This window comes from Schistocerca piceifrons, chromosome 5, assembly GCF_021461385.2.
Source record: "Schistocerca piceifrons isolate TAMUIC-IGC-003096 chromosome 5, iqSchPice1.1, whole genome shotgun sequence".
NCBI lineage: Eukaryota > Metazoa > Arthropoda > Insecta > Orthoptera > Acrididae > Schistocerca > Schistocerca piceifrons.
In genome coordinates, this window is record NC_060142.1 from 565,192,348 (window position 1) to 565,209,738 (window position 17,391).

Consider the following 17,391-nt stretch of genomic DNA (forward strand, 5'->3'; position numbering starts at 1 on the left):
CAACATGTTGCTATGTGTACAGCTTTTCAAATCTCCTGTTCTTAGTTCTGTGCTATTCTCAGGTCAAGTGCATGCACCAAATCCACTCGTCAGCTCTGACTGTGACATCCTGTGCATCCTGTGTGACGTCATGAATTTACGATGTGAAGGATGTAATTTGTGGTCATCTTAGTAATTGGTGTAAACTATGCTATTTATTCCAGATATGTCATGATTTAGGAGAGCGTGCTTACACAGAAACGTGAGAGCACAGTTTAAACTGTTGCCAGAGAAATGAGTAGCGTTCATATTTACAATCTCGTTTCTCACAAACATGTTGGTTGTTTTTCGAATATGGCACATTTTTCAAGGTGGAGGTTAGGCAGGAACCTAAAGGCTTAGCTCAAACTGGTTTGAGTGAAGTGAGTAGTGATCATATTTACAAACTTTGTTCTTACAAATATTTGGCTGTTCTTTTAGAATGTGACATCATGGAGGAGCAGAATATTTGAAATGTATTGTTTTTGTAGGGGGATTGTTGTTGTTAGCAGTGGCAGGCTTTTGTGCTGGATGTTTGTGTTTATGATTTGGTTTGTAGTAATGGTTTAGTTTAATGGGATTGAGTTACTGATTATTAATTTGATTTTGGTTTTCAAGCTGTTAGTTTTCAGTTTCAGTTTGTCGGTTTTTTAGATTAAATGTTGTGTGTTTGTCATCTGTTTGTATGGAGTTTGGCCTTGGCATTGTATTTGAATATTTTATTGTTTGCGATATGGTTTGTGTGTTTGGGGGGGCAGTATATTTTGTGCTTATCCTTGGCTAATTTTGAGTTGTGTGTGGTTGTTAAGTACATTTTTATTATCTTTTTTATTCATTGTGAGACTGTAGCTTTTTAATGGAATAGAAATTTCTTTGAAATGATGATTTTCAAACTAGTGTTTGATTAATTTTATTTGTGTTTGGTGGTGGTGCTGGAGGGGGGGAGGAGGGGCGGGGTGAAGGTTGGTATCAATGTCTTCATTTCAGCTAGTTGTCTGTTATTAAATGTTATCTGTAGTTGTATTAGTACCTATGCTGTTTTTTCCAAATATGACTTCATCGGCCAAAGCACAAGGGTGGAATCAGACCTTGTGTGAATACCTTATTCTACAAATATTAATGAAGCTGTTCAGTAATTACATATCATGCCTGTATTTTCACACCACACCCCAACAGGTTATTGGCCCAGGTCACGCAGCAAAAGCAACATTTCCTCATCATTCAAAAACTTAAATTTGTAAGCTGAAAAGTGTGGAAATAATCATATAAACTTTAGTGTCCAAGTCAACCTGTCAGATTAATATGATGAGTATGGTGCATGTGACTGTTGGACACAGAGTTCATCTGGATTCCTCGTCACACAATAATTACAACACATAGAAGCCATGAGCGAAAGCATTATACATCAAAAACAACACATAGGGATCAATATCTGGAGACATACTGACTGCAGTGACTGGTGAAGGTGAAATGCTTGCAGCTGCTGAAGCTGCATATAAAGAATGGCTAGCAGCTGACAGAAAAGCAAAACACAGATTTGGCTATATCCATTTCTCTCACTGAGCTGAAGCAAGTAAAGAACTGCACTACATCATATCAGGTATGGCTTGAACTAGACTTAATCTATGCATCCAGAGGACTTGTTGCAAAGCAACACTACTCAAATGCCTCATGCTTCACAAAATGCAACCTAGTGGTAATGTGACACATCCCTTACTGAATTCTTCAACCAATGGATGTCAATATAAACAATGATCTGTTGTCAATAACGCTGCTCTACAGTCTTCCACATAGCTATGACAATTTTAGATGTGCTATTGAATCTCACGAATTATGAACAACCTATTCATACAAAAAGACACAAGTGAATTAAGGGGGTTGTCCTCTTTGAAAATTTCAAACAATCAGTTTATTTATTTAAGCAAAGGAAAATCAATGGAATGACAACAATATTATAAAAGGATAGATTGCTACTCACCATATAGTGGAGATGCTGAGTTGTAGACAGGCACAACAAAAGGACTGCTAAACAAGTAAGCTCTTGATCAAAAGACCTCCTTCTGAATTAGACAATACACACACACATTCACTGAAATGCAATTCACATGCACAAGACCACTGCCTCTGGCTGTCGAGTCCATATTCTGGAATCCAGAGGCAGTGATCTTGTGTGTACAAGTTTACTTTGCATGAATATGTGTGTGTATGTTGTCTAAGTCAGAAGAAGGCCTTTTCGCTGCTGAAACCTTACTTTTTTAGAAATCTTTTTGTTATGCCTGTCTATGATGCAATTTATTTATTTATTTTGGATAGACAAAAAAATCCACTCAGGGGGATACACACACAAAAGAATTTAACTTTTACAAGCTTTCAGAGCTAGTGGCTCCTTCTTCTGGCTGAAGAGTTGAAGGGGAAGCAAGAGGGTTGAAGGAAAAGGATTGGAGAGGTTTAGGGAAAGGGGTACAGTTGTGATGGGATGAGAAGGAAAGACTGATTGTCAGGGACTGCACTGGATGAAATTTGAAAACCTGAGAGCTTAAAGGTGGAAGACAAGGATAATGCACAAGTTAATAAGAGTGAAAAACTAAGTGCATTGCATGTAACAGAGGTGGGAGGGGGGACGGTGAAAAATAGATAAGTTACAAAATGAAAGATGTAGAAAACTGAAACGTAGTGAAGAAAGAATATTTCCACCTCTGTTACAGACAATGCACTCAGTTCTTCACTCTTATTAACTCGTGCACAATGTTTTAGTAGTAATCTCTGTCTAGCCTATTACCCTGCCTTCCACCTTTAAGCCCTCAGTTTTCAAATCTAGTCCAGTGCAGTCCTCAACAATCAGTCTTTCCTTCTCATCCCGTCCGGTAAATTCACCCGTGGTCTTGGGGTAGCGTCTTTGACTCATGTCTTTGGTCCCGGGTTCGAATCCCACCATCCAGTATTAGAATCAGAATTTAAAAGAGCTTTGGAGGACTTAAGATCAAATAAGGCAGAAGGCATAGATAACACTCCATCAGAATTTCTAAAATCATTGGGGGAAATGGCAACAAGATGACTATTCATTTGGTGTGTAGAATGTATGAGTCTGGTGCCATACCATCCGACTTTTGGAAAAGCATCATCCACACAATTCCGAAGATGGCAAGAGCTGACAAGTGCAAGAATTATTGTACAATCAGCATAACAGCTCATGCATCCAAGTTGCTTGCAAGAATAATCTACAGAAGAATGGAAAAGAAAATTGAGGACGTGCTAGATGATGATCAGTTTGGCTTTAGGAAAGGTAAAGGCACAAGAGAGGCAATGCTGACATTGCGGTTAATAATGGAAGCAAGACTAAAGAAAAATCAAGACATGTTCATAGGCTTTGTCGACCTCGAAACAGCATTTGACAATGTAAAAAGATGTAAGATGTTTAAAATTCTGAAAAACATAGGGATAAATTGTAGGGAGAGACGGGTCATATACAATATGTACAACAGCCAATCAAGGTGAAAGGATGTCAATGATATGATTCGCTGATGACATTGCTACCTTGAGTGAATGTGAAGAAGAATTACATGATCTTCAGAACGGAATGAACAGTCTAATGAGTACAGAGTATGGGTTGAGAGTAAATCGAAGAAAGACAAAGGTAATGAGAAGTAGTAGAAATGAGAACAGCAAGAAACTTAACATCAGGATTGATGGTCACAATGTAGATGAAGTTAAGGAATTCTGCTACTTAGGCAGTAAAATAACCATTGATGTATGGAGCAAGGAGGACATCAAAAGCAGACCAGCACTGGCAAAAAGAGCATTCCTGGCTACTAATATCAAATATTGGCCTTAATTTGAGGCTGAAATTTCTGAGAATGTACGTCTGAGGTACAGCATTGCATGGTAGTGAAACATGGATTGTGGGAAAACCAGAACAGAAGAGAATCAAAGCATTTTAGTTATGGTGCAACAGACAAATGTTGAAAAATCGGAGGAACGATAAGGTAAGGAATGAGGAGGTTCTGAGCAGAATCGAAGAGGAGAGGAATACGTGGAAATCACTGATAAGTAGAAGGGACAGGATGCTAGGACATCTGTTACGACATGAGGGAATGACTTCCATGGTATTTGAGGGAGCTGTAGATGGCAAAAATTGTAGAGGAAGACAGAGATTGGAATACACCCAGCAAATAATTGAGGACGTAGGTTGCAGCTGCTACTCTGAGATGAAGAGATAAGCGCAGGAGAGGAATTCGTGACAGGCCACATGAAACCAGTCAGAAGACTGATGGAAAAAAAAGGAGTCTCCTCTGAGCTGGGGTTCTGGATGACTTTTCTAAACTATACCCCTTTCACTAAACCTCTCCAGCCTCTTTCCTTGTCTTGCGGGATTAGCCAAGCGATCTAAAGTGCTGCAGTCATGGACTCTGCGGCTGGTACCGGTGGAGGTTCGAGTCCTCCCTCAGGCATGGGTGTGTGTGTGTTTGTCCTTAGGATAATTTAGGTTAAGTAGTGTGTAAGCTTAGGGACTGATGACCTTAGCAGTTAAGTCCCATAACATTTCACACACATTTGAACATCCTTTTCCTTCATCCCTCCTGCTCCCCCTTCAACTCTTCTGCCAGAAGGAGGAACCACCGGCTCCAGATTCCTGTAAAAGTTAAATCCTTTTGTGTGTGTGTCACCCTGGTGCTGCTTGGTGAGTAGATTTTTTTTATCTATCCATTTACATTATATTATCAATATTTGATTATTTTTGTTGTTATATTTATTTATTTTGATTAAAATGTTCTCTAGGATGTCTACTTTTTTGTGGTCTTCCTCTCAAGTTTGCCAGAAACCCCATTATAGAGTAACATGGTGAATTGTGAAAAAGTGTCTCCGCAAGCTTTTCACAGCAGGAAGAAAATAGTTGACATTGCAGCCGATGTGGCAGCAAGTAATTTCAACAACAGCCTAACAGGCATTACAGTAATGGTGAACATGCTCAAACTTGATATTGGACCAAGCTGTTACAGCTTCTGCCCAAAAGCTGATGAAAAGCATATCAAATGAGCAGAGGAGCAGAGCAGAAGATAACAGAAAGCTGCCAGAGTGACAGAACCACCATGGCCATGAAGAAGATGGAGGAGGACCCCTTTTTGGATATGGAAGGATTGCTGTATGGCCCAAGGATTACTGATTGGAGGTATTTTTAACTTAACTACAAAAAATGTAACCCAAACCTTTAAATGCATTTTTCTGGCACTACCTGCTAAAACTGGAATATCAACGGACAGAAGATATGATGGCAGATGTACTGATGTTGGCTCTTCCTGCTCAAAAGTACAAGAAATGTTTTGAAGGACTTGAACTTCAATTCTAGAGCGACAAACTTAAGATTCAGTTCTTAATTTAGAACTGTCTGTGAAAACTGAGGTGGTGTGTTGAGATACAAATTTTACCTCCATTTACTACCTTGGTGTCAGCAGATAGCACTATGCATCATACTTTTTTATGTCTTTCTTAGTTCTGTGTTATTCTCTGTACTGTTAGATACAAATACAGTTGTTCGTTAATTACGTGTCAAGCCTTCATTTTCAAATCACATCCCAACAAAACAAACTGATATTTTGCTTTGATGATTGCTTTAGAATCTGCATTTACCCATCCATGGTTGTGTGTTAATATCACACTCTTGCTGCATTTTTGCTTACAAAGTATTTATTCCTGGACATATGTTTACCAGGAGCTTTTTTCTTTCTAGTTTTGAGCAATACGGTCTCTTGTATGAGTAAGGGACACATTTCTTTAAAACTCTGTGCACATTGCTGAAAATGCTACTTTACCTGCATACCATATATTTGAACAAATTTCCTTTGTTAAATGTATAAATTATGAGATCTTAAAGTTGAAATACATTTTATTGGCAGAACAAGACAGTTTATGTATGTCATGGTTCACACATCAGTATGGAACAATAGATACTTACCAAAGAGTTATCATTTATTTATTCTCTACTGATAGCTGACTTAGGAAATACAGGTAATAAATAATCATTTCTTACTTTTCCAACATCTTGAACATCCTGCAACTGTCGCAGTTGTGACAGTGTGTGGTGTCGCAGAGCTTCATGTAAAGGTGTGTCCCCATCTTTATCTGGTATATTTAGGTTTGAACCTTCACGCACCAACAGCTAAAAAATAAAACATGTTATATGCAGTTTGAAATGTTTTTGTGTAAACTGCAACTCTCTTTATCTCTCTCTCTCTCTCTCTCTCTCTCTCTCTCTCTCTCTCTCTCTCTCTCTCCCTCTCCCTCTCAAAATTGCTGTCCCATTGTGAGTTGAATGCACTATGGAGGGCTCTTGCAGCCAATCTCAGCTTTCCAGACCTTGGAGCCACTGCTTGTCAATAAAGTGACTCCTCATGGTGTTGTATGTGCCCTGTTCCAGTCCTCCTACCAAGAAAAAATCCTTGGCAATACTGGGAATCGGACTGAGATCCTTCATATGGCAGTCAGACATGCTGACCACTTAGCTACAGAGCAAATGCTTATTGGATACATGCCTCAAGTTTTACAGCATGGGAGTAATTGTAAGGTTGTGATATTTAGCTGTGGCCACGTGGAAACATCATGCAAGCATACAATTATAAAAACAATTACTTGATATAACTGGGCAGGCAGCCCTGTTCTTCAAAGTACAACTTTTTTTTACTAACTATATCATGGTCATTATAGCCTTTTGAAGTACAAATAGGTCATAGTAAATTGTAAATATATTCCACATAAGTAGTTTCCAGCTACTAAACTCCATAAATTTATACACTGATTTGTTTCTTATCTCTGAAAACCCATCCCTGAATGCATTCATGGACCACAGAATATGAAGGAATGAATATAATCTACCATTTGATAATTTAACTCATGTGAAAACTAACATTAAGGAACCAGTTAAAAATACAATTGATAAGCTATATTGTTTAAAAATATTTCATCAAAATACAAAAAGTCTTTTGAATAAAAAAGAAGAGCTGCTGCTTTCTCTGTAAGAAACAGCTGACACAGATGTAATTATTCCTGATGTGCTCTGCTTACATGAACATCACTTGGAAGCTACAGAAATTAATCAGCTACATTTAAATAGTTATAAAATTGGTTCCTCCTACTGTTGGAGCAACTTAAGACAAGGCGGAGTGGCAATTTACACACACAATACTATTAGGTCACAAGTTATAGATGTATCTAAATACTGTTAATATAATAGAGGGAAACATTCCAAGTGGGAAAAATATATCTAAAAACAAAGAAGATGTGACTTACCAAACGAAAGCGCTGGCAGGTCGATAGACACACAAACAAACACAAACATACACACAAAATTCAAGCTTTCGCAACAAACTGTTGCCTCATCAGGAAAGAGGGAAGGAGAGGGAAAGACTTACCTTAGGGGGAAAAAAGGACGGGTATACACTAGCACACACACACATATCCATCCACACATATACAGATACAAGCAGACATATTTAAAGACAAAGAGTTTGGGCAGAGATGTCAGTCGAAGCGGAAGTGCAGAGGCAAAGATGTTGTTGAATGACAGGTGAGGTCCCTATACCAGTTCCAAACTGAACAATCCATTGCCCTCACCCACCTAATCCTTCACCTACACATCAACTTAGCCAATGAACACACCCGTCAACTCCTATCCTTAATAAAAGTCCTTAATCTTTCCTCTCCCACATCCACACCAACTGTTCAGAGCATCCTCCTACAGGCCAACCGCAAATTAGAACAGCATGCCACCCCCCACCTCAAAAAACTATCCAATCTCCTGGTTTCCCACCTCCGGAAAGGCAACTCACTCACCCTTCACAACCTTCCCAGCAAATCTCAACCTCCTCTCATTGCACACAAACCCAGTCTCTCCCATCTACTCAATCTCCCACTTCCAGCTCCACTCCCTCCAAAACCTCAAAATTCCAATCAACACAATCTGGAACCACAACACCCAAATTCAGTAGTTAACCTTTCCTCCAAACCTCTCTCCCAATCCGAAACCTCTGTCCTATCCAAAGGCCTCACCTTCAGCCCCACTCCCAGATTCAACCAAACAGCCCTCATCAAAGATTTACTGTCCTACTCTCGTACTCTCTGCTGGAAATATCACTTTGCCACGAAGAAAATTGATCCTAATCCTACTCCTAACGATCCAGCTCCCCAGGACACTATCCAAATTGAACCCTAACTTGAACAGTTCCGTCCTCCGTCGCAGCGGGACCCACCTCCTCTTCCTCAAAATCACCCTCTCCAAACCTTCCAGGAATTTCTGACTTCCAGCCTTGCATCTCAATCCTTCTTAAAAAACCTTAATCCTACTCCCAACATCACCACTGCTGAAGCCCAGGCTATCCGTGATCTGAAGGCTGACCGATCCATCGTCATTCTTCCGGCGGACAAGGGTTCCACGACCGTGGTACTTGATCGTCGGGAGTATGTGGCTGAGGGACTGTGTCAGCTTTCAGACAACACCACATACAAAGTTTGCCAAGGTAATCCCATTCCCGATGTCCAGGCGGAGCTTCAAGGAATCCTCAGAACCTTAGGCCCCCTGCAAAACCTTTCACCTGACTCCATCAACCTCCTGACCCCACCGACACCCCGCACCCCTACCTTCTACCTTCTTCCTAAAATTCACAAACCCAATCATCCCGGCCGCCCCATTGTAGCTGGTTACCAAGCCCCCACAGAACGTATCTCTGCCTACGTAGATCAACACCTTCAACCCATTACATGCAGTCTCCCATCCTTCATCAAAGACACCAACCACTTTCTCGAACGCCTGGAATCCTTACCCAATCTGTTACCCCCGGAAACCATCCTTGTAACCATTGATGCCACTTCCTTATACACAAATATTCCGCACGTCCAGGACCTCGCTGCGATGGAGCATTTCCTTTCACGCCGATCACCTGCCCCCTACCTAAAACCTCTTTCCTCATTACCTTAGCCAGCTTCATCCTGACCCACAACTTCTTCACTTTTGAAGGCCAGACATACCAACAATTAAAGGGAACAGCCATGGGTACCAGGATGGCCCCCTCGTACGCCAACCTATTCATGGGTTGCTTAGAGGAAGCCTTCTTGGTTACCCAGGCCTGCCAACCCAAAGTTTGGTACAGATTTATTGATGACATCTTCATGATCTGGACTCACAGTGAAGAAGAACTCCAGAATTTCCTCTCCAACCTCAACTCCTTTGGTTCCATCAGATTCACTTGGTCCTACTCCAAATCCCACGCCACTTTCCTTGACGTTGACCGCCGTCTGTCCAATGGCCAGCTTCACACGTCCGTCCACATCAAACCCACCAACAAGCAACAGTACCTCCATTATGACAGCTGCCACCCATTCCACATCAAACGGTCCCTTCTCTACAGCCTAGGTCTTCGTGGCAAACGAATCTGCTCCAGTCCGGAATCCCTGAACCATTACACCAACAACCTGACAACAGCTTTCGCATCCCGTAACTACCCTCCCGACCTGGTACAGAAGCAAATAACCAGAGCCACTTCCTCATCCCCTCAAACCCAGAACCTCCCACAGAAGAACCACAAAAGTGCCCCACTTGTGACAGGATACTTTCCGGGAGTGGACCAGACTCTGAATGTGGCTCTCCAGCAGGGATACGACTTCCTCAAATCCTGCCCTGAAATGAGATCCATCCTTCATGAAATCCATCCTTCATGAAATCCTCCCCACTCCACCAAGAGTGTCTTTCCGCCATCCACCTAACCTTCGTAACCTGTTATTTCATCCCTATGAAATCCCCAAACCACCTTCCCTACCCTCTGGCTCCTATCCTTGTAACTGCCGCCGGTGTAAAACCTGTCCCATGCACCCTCCCACCACCACCTACTCCAGTCCTGTAACCCGGAAGGTGTACACGATCAAAGGCAGAGCCACGTGTGAAAGCACCCACGTGATTTACCAACTGACCTGCCTACACTGTGATGCATTCTATGTGGGAATGACCAGCAACAAACAGTCCATTCGCATGAATGGACACAGGCAGACAGTGTTTGTTGGTAATGAGGATCACCCTGTGGCTAAACATGCCTTGGTGCACGGCCAGCACATCTTGGCACAGTGTTACACCGCCCAGGTTATCTGGATACTTCCCACCAACACCAACCTTTCCGAACTCCGGAGATGGGAACTTGCCCTTCAATATATCTTCTCTTCTCGTTACCCACCAGGCCTCAATCTCCGCTAATTTCAAGTTGCTGCCACTCATACCTCACCTGTCATTCAACAACATCTTTGCCGCTGCACTTCCGCTTCGACTGACATCTCTGCCCAAACTCTTTGTCTTTAAATATGTCTGCTTGTGTCTGTATATGTGTGGATGGATATGTGTGTGTGTGTGTGTGTGCGAGTGTATACCCGTCCTTTTTTCCCCCCTAAGGTAAGTCTTTCCGCTCCCGGGATTGGAATGACTCCCTACCCTCTCCCTTAAAACCCACATCCTTTCGTCTTTCCCTCTCCTTCCCTCTTTCCTGATGAGGCAACAGTTTGTTGCGAAAGCTTGAATTTTGTGTGTATGTTTGTGTTTGTTTGTGTGTCAATCGACCTGCCAGCGCTTTCGTTTGGTAAGTCACATCATCTTTGTTTTTAGATATATCTAAATATTGTGTTGAACAGCACTTTGAATGTTGTGCAGTCAAATTTAGAGCTTGAAACACAGTTCCTGATTATAGTAACAGTTTACAGGACACCTATCGGAAACATTCAAAAATTTCTCTCTCAGCTAGAAACAGTTCTTACTAAACTTTATAGAAACAATAGTAATGTCATCATATGTGGTGACTTTAACATAAACTTACTCACAAAAAATAACACTCAGAGACTATTAGAATCACTACTGTTAACCTTCAATCTCATTCCCAACAAGAGTATATTGGCACAGCAAGACCCTGAGGGATAATCTGTTCCTATATCCCACAAATTACAATGAAGTGGTGACAAGGGCAGTAACAAATGGTCTGTCTGAGTCAAATGACAACCCTAAAACTTGCCAGCAGAAAAACAGCACATGACCATTGTAGCCAAGTTAAACATGTTAGAACAATAAATGCTGAATCTACTTGCTTATTCAGAAATAGTTTATGCCATGAACAATGGGAGGAAGTATACCAGGCTGACACAGTGAATGAGAAGTTCAACTCTTTCCTGAACTTATTCCTTAAACATTTTGAAGCTTCTTTCCCCCAAAGACAGATTAAAATCAAACCAAGCCTGTAGTAAAAGGAAAGAGTGGCTAACTACTGGCATAAAAATATCATGTAACAAAAAGAGAGATCTGTATGTACAACAGAGGACTAGTACAGACCCAGCAGTAAAGTTACATTACAAGATATACTGTAAAATTCTAACAAATGTAATCAAGAAGGCCAAACAGTTGCACTATGCACAAAAAATTAGCAACTCAAACAATAAAATAAAAACCATGTGACACATCATAAAAAGCGAGACTAACAGGAACATAAAACCTGACAATAATAACCACAAAGTTGCAGCCTCAGATTTCAAGAATTTTTTTTCTCACTATAGCTGAAAAAACAGTGCACCCCAATTAACAGTCTCACACAGAAGCTATTGAACTACTTAACCACATGCAAACAACATCTAAAGTAGCACTTCATTTCAGAAGTAAAACTCCTAAAGAAGTTGAAAAAACCATAAAATTACTCAAAAACTCAGATTTCTATGGATACGATGGCATATCAAGTACGATTTTAAAATCATGTGCAGACTTAATCAGTTATATATTGTGCTATTTGTGCAACCAATCTATGGAAACTGGTGTGTTCCCAGATAGGTTAAAACATGCAGTAGTGATGGCAATCCACAAAACTGGAGCAAGGGATGAAATATCCAACTATCGGCCAATCTCTCTGCTGCCAGTGTTCTCAAAGGTATTCGAGAGAATATCGTATGATAGGATTTATAGTCACGCTACACAAAATGGCTTACTGGCTCTTACACATTTCGGCTTTCATAAGGGCTCCTCCACAGACAAAGCTATATTTAACCTAACAGATGAAATTCATAACACACTCTTAAAAAAGCTTCCACATTATGGCATTAAAGACAAATCTTTGACTTGGATAGAATCATACTTACAGAACAGGAAGCAAAGGGTTGTCTTAAGGAGGACAGGTACAGCATTAAAATCAGACTGGGGAAATATAAAGTATGGAGTCCCACAGGGCTCAGTTCTTGGTCCACTAATTTTCCTGATCTACATTAATGATCTACCAATCACATTAATAACATAGCAAAAACAGTAATGTTTACCGACGATACAAGTATCCTTGTAAAAGGACCTAACTCCACAATGTAGGATACAGCCATACTCAAATACACAAATGGTTCACTGCAAATAGCCTAACCTTAAATCTTTCAAAAACCAATATGGTACAGTTCCTGAAAAAAAAGTTCCTGTTAACAATCACAAAATTAATGAAACCATACATACAAAATTCCTAGGTATCCAGATAGACAGTCACCTAAGATGGAAAGAACAAGTTGATCAGCTGGTCAAGAAACTTAGCTCATCGTGCTTTGCATTAAGAGCTCTCCCATCAGTTAGTGGACAGAGAAATAATGTTGTTGTCATATTTTGCATATTTCCATTCTGTTCTCTCCTATGGCATTATCTTCTGCGGAAATGCTGCAGGTGTTGGAAAAGTCTTCAGAATACAAAAACGAGCAGTGAGACTAATGTGTGGGGTCCCTAATGGGGCATCTTAGAGAGATCTCTTCAAATCTCTCACGATACTATCCATCACAGGTCATTATATATACTCACTGATGTTATTTGCAGCCAACAACAGGGAATTGTTTTAGAAAAATTGTGACATCCACAACCACAACACAAGACAGGTGAAAAATTTTCACCGAGGCTCTGCAACTCTCACTAAAGTACATAAGGGAATTACTGAGTCAGGTATAAAGGTCTTCAATAAGCTCCCTGTCAATATAAAAAAGGAAATAAATAATGTACAGGTTTTCAAAAGGAAAATAAAATTATTCCTCATTGAACAAACTTTCTATAAAATGAATGAATACTTAGAGTTATAAGGTATAAGAGTGGGGGATACTACCTAAGAAAAGCACTCACTTAAAGATGAAGTGTGATGCTGTTACTTGTAGTTTAACTGAAATTGTGGTGATAAAATGTAAATTTATCTGTCATTAAGAGAAAATGTGAACTCCCATGTATCCCATACTCTTGAGCATTCACTTAACCTCTTCTTAAGGAATGCAGTTAAAATTTCTATTCAATCCAAACCATGACCATGAAGCAAATTTACCTGCTTATACATGTAGTAGCATAAAAATATGCACTATCACTTATTCTCCTATTGTAAACAGTCACTTAAACTGTTTTCGGCATAATGCAGGCTTTAATACTGCATACAAGTAATTGTTCTTTGTAAATAAACAAATGTCTGTGCAATGTGATGTATAAATATTTATGTACTACTGTATTGTATCAATTGACTTGTCCTATATTGCTTGTACACTGGTTGTATAATATGTAATCAACAGGACGAAATAAATGAAACTGACGACATCCATACAATATATATTGTTCCATGGATGAATAAATAAATAAATAAATGTGTGCTTCTCAGGAAGATGAGAACCAAGTTGGTTATATCCACAATTCAGCATAAGATTTATGGCCACTAAGGTACAAGTCATAAAAGAAAACAGTAATAATAACAATAATAATAATAAATTCATAAAAACTATGTATGAAAGGAATTTAGAGTATTAGAGCATGATATCTAATTCATTAGTGCCATTATAAATACTGTATCACTTCTATTGGACATGAATGTGGCAGATGTGGCCTACTGAAGGAACTATTCGCTTATAGTGATTTAAAGAAAACCTAAATTAGGGTAGTTAAACAGAAACCCTACACTATTTTGGTTTATATATATGGTTACACAATCCAGAATGGAGAAATATCTTTAGACTCAGTTCATATTGTACATAACACAAACTAAATACAATACAGATCACAACACAAAAGTATTCTCCACCATAGTACCTGTTACATGGTCTCATAAACCAACTTGAATAATTTAACAGTGTCTTTTCAGAAGTGCCAAAAATTTATTACTACATAAATATTAGAAATATATGAAGTGAGAGGGAATATCTCAGATTAAGAATCACTAACACGCAACTTTCATTACAAGATTTACGTTCGCTTTCTTAATAGCACTGAAAGGTAAGGCTCTGAAGTACTGTGGCATTACTTCACTGTTGGTCAAAACGTATATTAATAAGGAACAACAGGCCAATTTTTAAACATATTCATTGCTTAAGTTATGATTACCGCATATATGAAAGAAATCATGTTTTGAACTACTCAACCAAATTCTATATGCCCACTAAATGTGATATACTTATGATAGCTATCAAACTGTTCAAAATATTCCTCATCCCTAAAACAGGGTAGAAAGAAATAAACAACTAAGTAAGAGGTCTAAAATAACTATCTTTAGCATGTATTGCCTGATGCAAGAATGAACATTCAATATCCGCGAATGAACAAAGTTTTGTAAAGTTTTGCTGTTTGACATTACGCATAAGGTTTGTTGGAAGTCACTAAGTGCTCTCAATCTCAAATATTGGATGACTGTAATCTAACTGACACATCACGAGTTATCCTGCCTAAAGATATACATACAGTTTCTAACTGTAATACTTGTCTTACTTTATTAAACTTTTAACACAAGGTTATGACAACCTTTTAAATTTGGTCAGTAAATGTATGAAAGATTGAAAATCAAATTTTTTGATGCCCCTGGAAGCCGTTAGATAGGCTACCTACAGCTGGAACCATGAACTGTAATAGTCACTTAGTAATATAGGTCCTGGGTGGGCGGGTGGTTGGTTGGTTTGGAGATCAAAGGGAAAACTGCAAGGTTCTCACTCTCTTTCTGGGTGGTCAGAGAGGATCCCCTAGTCGACTCATAACGTTGTTGGTATAGTAAGACTGACCGACTAGCTCTATCATGGATTTTTTCTTGAGTTCTGTTTTTTGAATAAGAAGTAGTTATGAGTAAGGATATAGTCAGTTATCAGTACAAGAAAGGCAGCAGTGAATTTTGAGTAAGATGGTTATTCAAAGAAATGTGTTCAGTGATGGCAATGTCACGGTCAGTGGGGTGTCGAGGCAGAGGAAGCTGTCATCAACAAAGACAAGCAGAGTGATTTGCCAAAGAGATGCAAACTGTTGAGTGTCAGTGGAGGAAGTGATTTATTACTTTGATTTAAGAAAGCTGACTAAACTCTCAAAGGAAAACTAATGCTCATGACCATTACAGCATGTGTTTAATGTAAACCTGATCTGCATCCTTATAATAATGCTACTAGCAACACTTTTATGCGATTGGCACAAAATCTGAACAGACATCATGTTTCAGATGTAGAAACATGCGTACCAACTTTCGTTTTTGTCGCAAAACTCCTTCTTGGTGCTGTAATTATTTTTTTTATTTTTTTTTTGCGGTATCTAATCAACAGTTGCTGAAAAACAATAGATATGAATAAGATAATTAAACGTGGATGTTATTTAAACATCTATATTATTAAATGACTGAAATAGTCACCCCATCCCAGTTTCAGGCTGCCTATCTGACAGCTTCCAGGGGCAACGGAAATTTTATTTTCGGTACTTCATGTAATTAATGACTGAATTTAAGAATTTAAAATGCTGTCAGAATCTACTTATTAAGAGGTACAATATTATGTTATACATAGGTCATATTTTAAAGTTAGAAACTGTATGTATGTCTTGAGGCAGCATAACTCACAGCATGCAAATTACCCAGAATATGTTCATCCAGTATTTAAGTGTGAGAGCTGATAATAATTTCCAATAAACTCTACACATCATTTCACACAATTTCAAAACTTTTTCTTGTTCACTCCCCGCCGTGGGAGTTTGATTGTTTAAAAAATTGCGGTCTGTCATGTTACTAGTAGTACTGCAACACCTTAAATGAAATGTTCTTACCCGGACTATTTGGGTATGTTGACGTTCGACAGCAAGATGCAGTGCTGTCTGGAGATTTACATTTTGTAAGTCCATATTAGCACGTCCTTGGTGGACCAACAGTTCTGCAACTTCCACATGGTTGTTGAGAGCTGCGAGATGTAGTGCTGTGTATCCATCATCTTTCTTTTCATCCACTATCCACGGTCTCGGAAGTTTCATTAGCAAGATGCGCATTGCACTGTTACAAAAGAAAATAAATTGAGTAATGAAATGGTAAACACTGTTTTTAATAATAATTATTTATCTTAATAAAATGTATTAGAATGCCCTTGCCCTTTTTCTGTTAGAAAAAGTTAGGTCAGCTTCTCTTTTATCATTCATTTACTTCAGTCATGATACATATTTATGGAGACAATAGCCTTTTTAGCACTTTTAATTAACATAATAGCTGTTATCCAGAATTTTATGACACCAGTTTTGACAAGTCATACTGTAATCAAAATTATACATCATAAATATATACATTATTCAAAATGTTAAACTGTGGTAGCAAAAAAACTAAAATACACTAGTTTTAAGAAAGTTATTCGTTTTAATGTGAAAACAGGAATTGTTATAAGAGAAGGTAAATGAATAAATTCAAAGTTTGAATTTGAGAGAAGCTCCATACATCATTTTGAACCAAGAGAAAGCAGTGGCCAAAGGAATAAGGATACATGTGAACTTTCGTTCAACATTGGATTGAGAGATGGTTGGTGATATCGAAAATGGATCAAGCCGATCTGGTAATTGGTTATAGCCAAATGGTCGGTGACAACAAACATAAGCCTCATTCCTAAATGCAGCAAAGGAACTTGGTGCAGTCATCTCAAAATAAAAAGCCTTAACGTATACATGAGAATCAGTAGCGCAAGTATTCAATCATGTAATTTTATGTTAATCTTTTTTATGATTACCTTGAAAGAAGGAAAAGCATGTCCCTTAAAAGCAAAGTTTTTTTCGTGGGATTGATAACATTTCATTTATTTAAAAAAAATTGTAGACAACGATGGTTCTGGTGGAATTATAACAACAAATAAATAAAAATTCTACCGACGTAAAGAAAGATGCTTTTAGTTTCGTAAGACTAGAGAGTTGTCATTTTCAATTAAGAATGAATTGTCAAGTGCCATACAGAATTATAGATCTCTAAATGTCCTACATTAAATCTTGGCTAAATTGTAATGCAAATTATTAGAACTGTTACTTGTATGTCACTGATTCAAACAGCAGAACTGGAATTGTGTGTGTGTGTGTGTGTGTGTGTGTGTGTGCGTGCGTGCGTTTTCCGC

General features: G+C 38.8%; 1 protein-coding gene across 3 annotated transcripts in view; it reads right to left on the reverse strand.

The window, feature by feature from the left end:
* Positions 1-17,391, reverse strand: part of LOC124798153 (E3 ubiquitin-protein ligase MIB1-like) — a 78,019-nt gene that overhangs the window by 27,425 nt on the left and 33,203 nt on the right. For 2 of the 3 annotated variants that reach the window (XM_047261435.1, XM_047261433.1), the window contains exons 2-3: positions 16,079-16,298; positions 6,044-6,172 (exon numbers count right to left, since the gene is read on the reverse strand). In XM_047261435.1, the coding sequence (XP_047117391.1) occupies positions 6,044-6,172; positions 16,079-16,294 (345 nt within the window). In that variant the 5' untranslated portion in view covers positions 16,295-16,298. Of the gene's footprint in view, positions 1-6,043; positions 6,173-16,078; positions 16,299-17,016; positions 17,052-17,391 lie in introns of those variants that run through there. The other variant, XM_047261434.1, reaches the window with a different exon arrangement.